We start from the raw sequence: 12,702 nt of genomic DNA, 5'->3' as shown, positions 1-12,702 counted from the left end.
CCAGCACCATGTGAAAGGGACATTGCCACTTCCTACTTCTAAAGTGTATCCCAAGCCATGAAAATGTCTGAGTGGTTTTTTTTATCCTCCTTCCCTGTAATGTCGTTAAAGAGCATTAGTTGTTGACTTTTCTTTATTGCCCAGACTTCCCCTTTCTTTTTATGTCATCCATGTTCCATATGTAGATGACATTCTTGCTATGGCTTCACATTGGGATGCTTTGCCTGTATGGGGGATGATTTGTAGCTCCTGGAAGGAAATGTTTCTTGACCCTCTTGCCTTTAGGGCTGCAGCTAGCTATTCCTTTCGTAATCGATTTGGTTGCATTCAAAAAAATCTTCCCTCCCCAACCAACCGATAATGAGAATAGTTGACAACTATTTTCATTATCGATTAGTTAATTGCAGCCTTACTTACCTTCTTTGGACTCTTAGCTTCCTCTTTTCCACAGACGGTGACACAACTTTTGTTACAGGACTGTCAGCTGCGCTGTTCCTGGGTTTTGTATTGGGCAGCTTCACATGTTGTTGTAGGAGAAATTGGCTCAGGCATAGGAATCCATGTTTTACATTGGTGTCCATTCTGGTTAATTTTAGGCAGCTGACTGGGAAGTGATTCTGAAGTCCACTCGCATGCAGTCATTAAAATAAACCCATAAATACTTTTAAAAACTGATCTCCTTGTATTACTTTGTATGCATACTTACAATGGCCCAACTTGACCCAATGTAACCGTGCATGTATCCAACTTGAGTGGGCCACCGGAATCCTGTAAAACACTATAGTCGCTGGAGCAACTACAGTGCTTTACAGGGATCTTCCAGGTGCCAGAATTCCTCCTGTGATTGGACAAAGGGCGCATCATGACTTTTCTGCCCCTTGTTCAGTCAGAGAACTTCTTGTATTCACTTTTAGAAATACTAGGTGTCCTCTGAATGGCCGCTGTGAATTTATGACAACTGGACCAGACAGAATCTGGGCATTTGCCCTTAGTAACCAATCAGCTTTGATCATTCACGGATCAAACTGAAGAGAGAAGCTGATTGGTTTCTGTGGGAAACTGCTGCAACAGTTTTGATAAATTCCCCCTCTGTGCCTTCTTTTTTGATCATCATCCTTCAGTAGGAATATGTCCGTCCTGACAGAATCTGTTTATAAAGACTCATTTAGATGAGGCATCCATAACTTGCCTGAGAGTTTGGTTCTGCTGTTTCCTGTGTGCATACATCCCTCTGTTCCTCCCCATAAGTGCCAGTACATGTGTTTTGGTAGAGAGAGACACCACTCCTGGGAATTTGGGCGCTGGGGGACCGGCTCCATCTTGTGCCTTGTAGCAATCTTTTTGCCCGTGGATTTGGCCAGCGCCTGACCAATTTTTACTGATGCTGAGTGAGGAGGGCCTGCCATTGCCATTGTGGAGGAACAGGTTTGTGTAGCTGCTCTCATCCCAGAATCTGTCTATGCCCCCCCTTATTCTCTCCTCCCTTAGTTACACGGTTACAAATGTCCAAGTGAGCGATCACTATCTGAGAAACAGCGGGGAGGCTGAGATGTGTGGGACATGTTTACACAGCCAGAAACGTAACTGTCTAGATGTTGTGATTCACATTGTGATGCATCTCAGTCCTAGAATTAGATGCTTACGCCGGGGAATTTCTGAACTAATATGACAGCAGAGTGACGGGGGAAATGAAGATAAAAGCGTTGTAAGAATAGTATGTCAATTTGTTTGGGAACCCATAAGGTCTCGTGCACACGGTGTCTGCAGATTCTGGCAGCAGGAATCCTTGGTGGGCTCGTTCAGATGCGGCTGCGCTGCCCATTCAAGTTAATGACAGGGTGACTAGGGCTGCATCAGTCCATGGCAATCATACTTGATATGATTTACCTGCGGATCGAGATAGATGCGGCTGCTGTCATTCGCTTAAATGAGCACAGCGGCCTCATCTGAATGTGCACACCTCGGATTCCTGCTGCGAGAATCGGCAGGTTCTTGTGGCAGGGGTCCTCACTCATCCATGTGCATGAGGCCTTACGTTTAGTTTGCAAAGGACTAGCATTTATACACTTTGCATGGACAAAAAGATCTGCTTTAGTAGTGTTTGACTTCATCTTCATTTCTTTTTCCAGTTTTATAAATTCATGTTGATAAAAACCAATCCGAATTATTTCGGAATGACAGTCTTTCTGTGTGCTGAGCATTAATTGCTGCTTGTGTCACGTGGTATGATGGGTTAGTATCAGGGCAAATGGTGAAATGCCACTTCTTGCATCTTTATTATATAACAAAGCTTAAAATATGCTGGATTTCTTTGGGTCCATGTTAAAAGTAAATGCTATTTAAACTTGTATCAGAATTGTGCAAAACCACTTACATGATGTTGTTGTGTTCAGTTTGCAGTGTTGATGTGGGTGTTCACCTATATCGGTGCCTTGTTCAATGGCCTGACCTTACTGATCCTGGGTAAGTAGAGTGCTCCTTATGTATGTGTTACCATGCTGTTGTCTCAGGGCAGAGGGCCACAGTCTTTCTTAATTGTACATTAAACGACACAGGATAAAGTATTCAGGTACAATGGGTTATGCTGCTTCCTTCAGGAGATTTGACACTGGCAAAACAAAGCTGTGAAGACAGCCCCTCCTACTCCCAGCATGCCTCAGTTTTTGTTTCTAGTGTCCTAGGAGAGCAGATGTCTTTCCTCCTGAGAAGGAAAACCTTTCTCTTTTTTTATCCCACCACATTTGTTTTGATCCTGTGGACATTCCTGGAGCTTCCTGCTGCCTTAAGCGGCCCACACATCTTACAATTATCTGCAGATTTTCTGTGGTCAGATGGAAAAAGTGCAACAGATTGGCTCAGGTGGAGATTACTCCACCCACACAGTTTAGTGTAGATGGAGGAATCTGTTGCACCTGTTCCATCTGACCACAGAAAATCTGCAGATAAATTGTAAGGTGTGTGGGCAGCTTTACAGTGACCCAATCACAGACGGCATTAAGGCTTCTTCCTGCTTCAGCATTGCTTTGTAAGTACCCTTGTGGGCAATCTCTTACTCTGTACCTAGTATGATGGGTCAGCTTGGCTGTTCAAGCCCAGGTTCTAAGGGACAGGGGTCTGTCTAATTAGGTTACCCCTTCACTCTGGAACTCTAGGAAATTTACTTTTTGTAAAGTCTGCCATCGCACTTGATGGTGTGTTTTTCTTGGTGCGAGGCAAGAAAGCTTCAAACCAGGAACTTCTCAATGGTGCAAGTAGTGTCGTTCCTCCAGTCTGGTCTGGATTAACAATTGACCTTAAGTATCCTCAAGGGTCAAGTCCTTGGCAGTTCTTTACAGTTAACCGCTTGCATCTCAATCCTTCATTCAGGGGGTTGCCACATTATGCCTCTTGTACGTTCCCCACTGATTCTATGAGATCTTAACCTGGTTCTGTTGGTTCCTCAGAGACCTCTGCTTGAAACTATTAGAGATATTTCTTGGTCTGTCCTTACTTGCAAGGTCGCATTTCTTGTTGCCGTCACTTCTGTGGCCTTACCTTTTAACCACCCTTTCTACACAAAGACGAGGTTGTTTTGAGGCCTATGGCCTCTTCTCTTTCCAGGGTGGTTTCTACCTTTTCTCTATTGTTCCATCTTTCTGTCCTACTCTAAATCACCCTAAGGAGGATTCCCTCAATTGTCTGGATATGGTACTTGCTGACACTTGGCAACAGCAACTCCTTGTTTGTAATTCCTGAAAGTCCCTGTAGTTGGATTTGTGCTACATGGACATTTCAGCATCAGGCACTTGGGTATTCACATTTGCAAGGCTGCTGATGTTCAGGCCTCAGCCACAATCGGTTTTAGGGTTCTTCAGCGGCTCTGTAGTCTCTGCTGAGGAGGTATCTGTGTTTAATTTGTTGGGTTTTGTGGGCCTGATGGCTTTTTGTTTTGTTCTTGCCCACCCTTAAGTTGGACTGCTTTTAGGTGTTTTAGTGTGTCTTAATACTTTGTCCTGTGTCCCTTTTTAATGCTGTGATTTAAGAAAATAGGATTTTTAACCCACTGTAAAATGCTTTTCTTGGAGTACATTAAGGGGCACGGGTCTTTTCTTGGTGCGAGGCAAGAAAGCTTCATCCCAGGAAGTTCTCAATGGTGTAAATAGTGTCGTTCTTATGACTTACTCCTACTTTTGTTTACTACAAAACGGAGCCATGCTGGACTGGCCTTACAGCTTTTTTTCATCCTGTGTCCTTTAACCTCTTTACAAAATTGTTGTGGTAAGTCATTTTTCACACATGTTAAAATCTGAATTTCTGGCTAGAAAACCGCTTACAACCCCCAAATTATATATTTTCTGACAGAAAAGCCCCCTGTGGGATAAAAATGTGCTAGTTGGAATTTTTTGTTATTGCACAATATTTGTACAAATGTTTTATCAAATCAGTAGTGGAAAATGGAAGTAGTGGAAAATGGAAGTAGTGGAAAATACCCAATTCAATTTAGTGCACACAAACGCAATATAATGTGAAATCTAAAAGATGGGGTTGCGTTTAGTAGGTAGCTACCAAACATGCAAGCCTTAAGATTGCGCGTGCCTGTAAAATGGCAACGAAACTACAGTACCCCAAATTGTCCATTGGTGAGGTTTTAAAATCTTTTTTCTGCTCATCAATTTGGAGTTACCAGTGAGCGATGACCCTAGAATTATATGTAACATGTGTTGCAGTGGTTTCCGCATGTGGTTTAGTATAATGTGTGTTTGTGTGTTTACGGGGGGGAGAAAGATGTCACTTAAATGTCCTACACATAACTATTGCTATCACATAAGGCACTAACAAGAGGACGGCCCACTTTGAAGCTACACAAGTAATCGGGCAGCTCTACAGCTGCCTGATCACTTGTATGTGAAAGCAAGGAGCCGGCTGAAGAGAAGTGCTGCAGCAGCTGTGATCTTGGTTTTAACCACTTCCATACCGACATACGTATATAAACATCTGGTACTGAAGTGCTTCATGTACTCCAAGAGAAGGAGTTTAGGGAAAGTTAAAAATCTCCTTCTCAGCTTGCAAGCCACATTCACCATACAGTTTGTAACCGTAAATACAAGAAAGGCCCCCAAATGATATAATTGTAATATGGCAGAAATAAGATAAGACCTCGCTTGTCATATATTGTGGAGATATAGAAGACCTCATGATACTAAATACCTGTTGAGGTTCCCACAGCAGAGCTGAGAGGCAAGTGTGGCTCCTAAACGTAACATTAGAGATCACTCTGCCTGGGTATATTCTCCGTAGACACAGGGTGTCCTCTGATGTGCATAACACAGGATTTGTGAACTGTTGGCTCTAAAAATCCTTTCTTATGGTAAAAGTTCTGTAAGAAGTGATCTAGGAGACTGCCTTTTGCTCACTTGTATGTCTGTGTATGAAATTCTTCCTGCTTTAGTTGTGCTTTCATTCCTATACTAGAAAATGTTTGAGTACAGCTCCTAATATCTAAGTGAGCATAACTTTTTTGTGTGTGACATTTTCCTGAGCCCGGAACTACTGAATATTTTGTATCTGACATCTTTTCTTTTCATTTTTAGCACTGATTTCTCTGTTCAGTATTCCTGTAATTTATGAAAGACATCAGGTAAGTGAACCTCAGAAAAATAATGGAGGGTACTCATACTTTGGTGACTAGCGGTTACTCAAAATGTAACTTGCAGCTCACCAGCCCTTCTTCCATTTGGTGGCTGCATTAGTTTACATTTCAGGATAAGAACATTTTTACCTTGTCAGGTTATGATTGCTGTCTGTCTTCCTGTCCTAGCAAAGTGATGAGACCTCTCCCTAAAACAATGAGGAAAAACATTAGCCCCTTCATGACTGAGCTAGTATTCCGTTTCTGTTCATAAATGACTGACACACTTTTTTTAAATTTTTTTTGAGGCATTAAATAATGATTGGTAACCGCTGAGAATCATTACAGAGCCTTAAATAACCCGTCACGTACAGTGTACGTGGCCAGCCATATAGGCACTTTGTGACGGGAAGTACAGTGTACGTCTCCTGTCACAAAGGAGTTAAAACCTGACAAGCATTTACGATCTAAACATAAAAAGTGTAAGGCTTTAATTCTCTTGCTAGAAGGGTTGAAATACTTCTATTTCCTAGAGATGGTGCTCTAGTTTTGTGTGCATGGCCCATAGTCTTGCCATTTATCCATCTCAGTAAGACTGTTTAACATGACTTAAAGGAGAACTATGGGGTTAAGGCTTTTCCCCATAGTTCTCAGGGTAACGGGAGGACACAAACTAGGGCCCTCCCGTCACCCTAGGCTCAGTATACCGCGAGCTGTAGCTCGCGGTATACTGAGACGCCGAAGCGGATCCCGACAATTATGTCTGGATCCGCCCAGCTGCGTGACTGACAGCTGGCTCTGCCTATCTAGAGGCAGAGACGGCTTCACTCTCCCTGTCCGTTCTGCCAGTCAGCACTGGAGGATCGGAGCGGGGAGGGGGGAATCCAGCCTCTCCTCTGTCAAGGCAGAGAGCCGTGACAGGATGGAGAGGTGAGCGAACGCCGGTATGTGTTCGCTCACTTCCCGATCTACTTAGCCGACCTGTGACAGTCTCATTGTCACAGGTCGGCTAGAACTATGAGGTGAGTGAAAAGCACTCATGGTTCTCCTTTTTAGTTAGTGACAGTAAACTCAGGTGTTTTAATCTTAAAAATACATTAACGTACCCAAACTATTAACAGTACTGGATCTTGTTGTGCCTCTCTTGGCTGTAGATCCTCAAATCATCTCTGAATGCATGCTGACACTGTCCTTTCTTCCGGAGGGTGGCTACTTTTGTTCTCCATGGTCTCTGTGTGTGTTGTAAACAAGTCACCGCTCCAAACTCACTCCTGTGATGGAATATAACTTCAGTACAAATTAGATTACAATCTCATGTTTAGTTATCACGGGAGCGATCTTGGAGCTGTGGCTACTTATAACACACAGGGGCTCCTGAGTTCAGTGCTCCATGGACAACAGTCTTGTATGGGCTGAATTTTGGGATGTTGTGATGCTGTTTAGGATAGAGAAGCTAAATTGCGTGCTTTTTCTCACTGGCAGATGCTGAACGTCCTGCTTTGTTATTACCAGTCTTCCCACCTTTTTTGTTTTCTAAGAGAATTGTTTTCTTTTTTGCAGACTAAAGTGGATCACTATATAGCACTCATAAGCAAGAATTTCAACAATGTAAAAGACTTGTAAGTGTTCTTTGTGCTGTACTTTGTGTGATGCAGCTTCTGTAATGTTTTGTGTAGCTCAGTCCTGATAAATCTGGATCATTTAATAGAAAACGTGGTTGTGGAGGGCAGGGCTAATAAGATAGCGGCCTGCATATAAAGGACATGGTTCTTTGTGAAGAGATCTCCCCACTTAGGACTGATCCCCATCTATGTATTGCGGTAAACACTGAGTTACAGTGCTATTCATTTTGCAATGACGTCCAAACAACCTTTTATAGTAGCTGGCAGTGCAATCATACTGCACCACAACGCACAGTGTGCTTTATTTACGCTGCATTAAAATAAGGTCAGGTGTGCATTACAGTGCATTGTAAGCTTGTTCAAAATGACTTAACACACAGTGCATGTAACGCACCATAATACTGGATTCATGCAGAACACATCTGAATGGGCCCTTCCAGTTTGGCTTTTTTTCATACATTTGTTCACCATTGATGTCATTTGGCACATAACCTTCAGTAAATCCTGAAATCCTAAATACACTAAAGTCTTATTGTCTATAAGAACTTTCTTCACTGATCATATTCATCATTGGACACATTTGTGGCTGTCCACATCACAAATCATCTTCTGTTCTGCCCGGTAACAAGATCGATGTTCGGTGTCTGAGGCAACTGCTTATCTATACATCTCTGGGAATCCAGTAGAGAATCATTGCGGTTCTGCCTCTGGACTTCTCATGTTATTTGCTCAGATTACCTAAACCCCTAGTTCTGAATTATAGGAATTCATGATCTATGGGTACTGAAAGAGGGAGAATTTTTACTTTTCTTGGCTAGTTTTGATCTCTGCTTTTCCACAAATGTATGTGCAAAGATCATTTGTGGGGTGATACACTGGACAAGAAGATCTGTCTCCTTAATCTGATTCATCCTAAAGGTGTTCAAAAGGGCTTGAGGTCTGGACTCTGTACAGACCACTTGACTTCCTCCACTCCAAACCCATTAGACATAGTCTTTATGGACCTGGCTTTGTGCACAGTCATGCTGGAACAGAAATAGTCCTTCCCAAAACTGTTGTCACAAAGTTAGGATTGCCGAAATGTTTAAAATGTATTTTGTAGCATTACACAAATCAAATTCTACCAATGCATCCCTCTATGTATGAGGATTAATAATAACAGACATGTCGGGTGTAAAATTCTGCGATTATGAAATACGTTCACTTCCTGCTTTGAAAAGGCAAAATGACTTCAGTTTGTCAACACATTACACACTGGGATTGTCATCAGCAGAACATTGCTGGAAAATCTTATCTGCAATCTCACGATTACTAAAGGCATTTTTCTCCCCTGAGATGATGTGCATGATCACATGTCCTAGTCACATGTGCCAGGAAGTAATAGGAGATCTAGTCCTCTGCCCTTAGTAAACATGGCCACTGTCAGAAGACTGGGTGCTTGTAGATTGTCGTTACTAAACATTTCTAAAGGTGTGTGTTATTTTTAAAGATCTGGGTAAAGGTCCGCTTCAACAGTTCCCTTCACTGGACATCAAAACTTAATTTGCAGGGGGGTCCACATACTTTCTGCCAGGTGGCATGGTTCGGTGTCCATAAACATGGTGATATAATGTATATTGTGCACATCATCCTCGTATCTGGGGTGGTACACCGGCAGACAGGTGCTCTCCAGTATGGTTTTATGTACTGGGCAGTAGATGGGATACCAGTTACCAGAAACATTCTTGTGTACACAATCTGTGTTTGTTTTTTTTTAAAGCATTTTGGGGTATACTGTGTAATGCCCTCTTAATGATGTTCCGTTTTCTTTCTCTTGCACAGAATCCTGGCAAAAATCCCTGGACTGAAACGCAAAGCTGAATAACTGCTACTAAAAATCAAGTTTGCCGCAGATACCAATAGGAGCCTCTGAATTTGAGGGCTGTGTATTTGGATGACTTGGGGTGGGTCAGGGAAAGACCAGCCTTGACATTGCAGTGCATTTTCCCAGATCTCTACTTTTTATTTTAATATTTTTTTTTTTTCTGCAATGCAGTGTTTAAGGATCGAAACAACTGTTTTACTGCCATGTGTTTCATTCTGAGTATTGTAAGCTGCTATGTATGGGTTTGAAACTATTTTCTGTTTCTTCTCCTGTGTGAAGCACCGTTTAATACAGAACTTTTTTTGTTTTGTTTTCTAGCATGCTGTATATTGTGCTTCCGAAGTAGTCTTACTGCGCTTTCACGGGCATAATGTTAATCAATACTTGCACTGTGTATGAAGAGTAAGTTGAGATATCCATTTTGTAGCCCTTCAGCGTAGAAAGTGGTTTTGGTGCATGGCGTCATACATCAATGGTTCTTCTGCCCTGAACGAGCTGCTGAACAAACCCCCTTGTGATCATACCTAGAGACAACATGGCTTCTGTTCGGTATGATGGTAGCTCTATCTTGTGATTTTATTGTTTTATCAATTGCCAATATCTATAGTGTTTTCCGAGAGCCTAGCTCCCACAGTGCTTTTTTTATTTTTAGGATTGAAATGACATTCTAACCGCTAGCTCCATAGCACATACACACAAAGTTAACTTAAAGGAAAAAACAAAAAAAAAACTCTTTCTAGGAACACTATTGTCTGTTTAATGAACAGTTATGTATACCAATATAGGAACTTACACATCGTCGCTCAGTAGTTGGGTTTGCACAACCACATTTACAGTCACTTGAACTTTCTGTAACCGAGTACTAAACGCTGCAAATTTGTTTAAGAGAAAAAACAAAAGTCAATCTCGTTGCAAGAACGTAAAATGTTACCCAGCTGCAGGAATGTGCTGAAGCAAGTCTTTGGAATGCATTGTGATATGTAAAAACAAACAAAAAAACAAGTATCAATAAAGCTTGTAGACCTTAACTTGTTTAAATGTACTGCGGGCTCTTGTTTATGTTGTGTGTTATTGTGCTTTATTTCTCTCCACCACCCCCAGAAACCTGCAAATTGTTGTGCTGCTCTAGGTGGGAAGGGTCGCCCAAATTAAGGAAATGTCGGCTCGGCTGATGGTATTTAGAACACATTGCGGTACGAAGCAGAGCCATAGTCCAAAGTCACCCTTTTGTAGCATTCGCACTGAGCTGTATATCTGGCCTTTGTGACTACGAGACTTCAGTGCTCAAATTGATGCAAATTAAAACAACAGATTTTAAAGTGAACCTTCCACTGGATCAGCACCGCACCACAGAGGGCACCTCCCAGATGTGTGCTGCTTAATATTCCTATTTATTGTACTGGGAACCTGAATCCTGGGGCACTCTGTTTGCAACCATCGTTTCTGGTCACCACTCTGGCCCTGTCATTTCTCTCATGCTTTCCAGTAAGGCCACCCCCAACAGCAATAGGCCATTACTAAACTGCAGGAAGTGGTGGTGCCATGTCAGTATCTAAGGTGTATATAGACTCAAGTACAACATTTTAATACATGGCAGCTTACCATTTCTAGGACAGGACTACAAGAGCCCCCTCTTCTCTTTTTTCCATAACAGAGAGGAGGTTCTGTAATCCACGGAGATAGCTAAGAACAATGTACCTGACAAGAGTGCCGCATAGGCATGAGGGCACAGGAAGTTATTAGCTGACAAGGTTTTTGGAAGAGGTATTTTTGTGCATTTATTAAACGTATAACAAAGTGCTTAACAAACTAAAAAATATGAAATAACAGAAGTTCATGTATGTGGTGTACAGGAAAGCAGGCTGACATTTGTGTTTTAGACCACCCTGCAATTTGGAACTCCAGACAGGGTGAAATAAGGTATATTGGGTTGTGCTGCTGTCACCTTCAGAAGGTTGGACATTGGCAGACAAAGCTTTAAGCACAGCTAGTATGACCCCTACTACTCCTATCAGGCACCAGTTTTTAGCTGGTGTCCTAGAATGGATATCTCCTCTCCTCTGGGGCCGTACTTGGACCCTGCTGTGAGCATGAAGCGGAACTCCTCTGTAATGTGTCTTGTGGGCATTGGACTCTGCTGAAAACTCTCTTCTAGACACCTGAGTGCAATGTGTGGGTCAGGCACAGAGCACATTTCCAGGGCCATAGTGTAATAATCTGGTGGAACCCTACCCCTGAAGCCTGGTGGTGCTTTGCTTGCTTCGGTTCTTTCTCTAAGGCAGGGGTCAGCAACCTGCGGCTCCGGAGCCGCATGTGGCTCTTTCATCCCTCTGCTGCGGCTCCCTGTCCAGGGGTGGAACTACTCCTGGGGCCTCAGGCTGTGGGGGGTGGCCCAGTGAGGTCCGGTCCTGGGCACCCCCCGGTGGAATATGCGGCAGTGCAGGGTCCCAGGGCCCCGCACTGCTGACTGGCTTCTCAGTAAGGGTCGGGTCTTGTGACTCACCTCCTCTCCTGGCCACATCCCTAGTAACAGGCGGTGGGAGAGGAGAAGTGTGTGTCACATGCCCCGCCCCCTGCAGTGCACACCGCCTGGCTGGGGTGCTGGCTGTGAGGCTTGGCAGGGGAGTTCGAATGAGGAGCGCGGGGGTTTGGGTGGAGTGCGTTACTAAGCCCAGAGTCCAGTGCGTTACTAAGCCCAGAGGCCAGTGCGTTACTAAGCCCAGAGGCCAGTGCGTTACTAAGCCCAGAGGCCAGTGCGTTACTAAGCCCAGAGGCCAGTGCGTTACTAAGCCCAGAGGCCAGTGCGTTACTAAGCCCAGAGGCCAGTGCGTTACTAAGCCCAGAGGCCAGTGCGTTACTAAGCCCAGAGGCCAGTGCGTTACTAAGCCCAGAGGCCAGTGCGTTACTAAGCCCAGAGGCCAGTGCGTTACTAAGCCCAGAGGCCAGTGCGTTACTAAGCCCACATATAGCTATATACATGCTATACAGAGCATAAAGGTAAAAAACGATATATGACAGGTTATCTTAATTTTAGATGTCAAAAGGGTTTTGTGGCTCCCGGAGTTTTCTTTTCTGTGGGAAACGGGTCCAAATGGCTCTTTGAGTGTTTAAGGTTGCTGACCCCTGCTCTAAGGTATTAATACCTTATGCTCTGGCTGTAGCAGAGTTGGTGGCATGAAGACGAGCTGTAAGGTTTTGAATTTGGCACGGACCTGTACAGAGTCTGTACAGAGTCTGTGCGGGCTGTGGTGCTCCTGCGCAGGTCTCCCTGTGTCACTGCATCGTTTGGCTCATCTTGGAAATGGTGGATGCTTACCTCTCCTGCCTGTGCGCCACCTCTGTTATCCTCTAGACCAGGGGTAGGGAACCTCTGGCCTTCCAGCTGTGGTGAAACTTCAAATCCCATGATGCATTGCAAGATTCTGACAGGCATGACTCCCAGAGACAGGTGCATCATGGGATTTGTAGTTTCGCCACAGCTGGAGGGCCGGAGGTTTCCCACCCCTGCGCTAGACATTCACTTTGGGTTCCCTGCTACCTTAGTGACAGTTACATTATAACCCTTCCTGCTCCAGCAGTGTTTTTTGTGGGCAATCCCTCACTTTGCG

General features: G+C 43.8%; 1 protein-coding gene and 1 long non-coding RNA gene across 8 annotated transcripts in view; one reads left to right on the top strand and one right to left on the bottom strand.

Moving 5' to 3' along the window:
- The window catches only part of RTN4 (reticulon 4), a 74,195-nt gene extending 64,110 nt beyond the window's left edge, over window positions 1-10,085 (top strand). For all 7 annotated transcript variants that reach the window (XM_018564334.1, XM_018564332.1, XM_018564331.1 and 4 more), the window contains 4 exons: window positions 2,394-2,463; window positions 5,571-5,617; window positions 7,169-7,227; window positions 9,052-10,085. In XM_018564334.1, coding sequence (XP_018419836.1) covers window positions 2,394-2,463; window positions 5,571-5,617; window positions 7,169-7,227; window positions 9,052-9,094 — 219 coding nt within the window. In that variant the 3' untranslated portion in view covers window positions 9,095-10,085. The remainder of the gene's footprint in view (window positions 1-2,393; window positions 2,464-5,570; window positions 5,618-7,168; window positions 7,228-9,051) is intronic.
- The window catches only part of LOC108793397, a 21,979-nt gene that overhangs the window by 5,165 nt on the left and 4,112 nt on the right, over window positions 1-12,702 (bottom strand). The window contains exon 2 of the long non-coding RNA XR_001941639.1: window positions 6,429-6,430. This is a non-coding gene — a long non-coding RNA (uncharacterized LOC108793397). The remainder of the gene's footprint in view (window positions 1-6,428; window positions 6,431-12,702) is intronic.

This window comes from Nanorana parkeri, unplaced genomic scaffold (genome assembly GCF_000935625.1).
Source record: "Nanorana parkeri isolate BGI_ZX_2015 unplaced genomic scaffold, ASM93562v1 scaffold744, whole genome shotgun sequence".
Classification (NCBI taxonomy): Eukaryota; Metazoa; Chordata; class Amphibia; order Anura; family Dicroglossidae; genus Nanorana; species Nanorana parkeri.
Note: the sequence above shows the minus strand (reverse complement) of the source record. Positions and strands in the feature narration are given on the sequence as shown.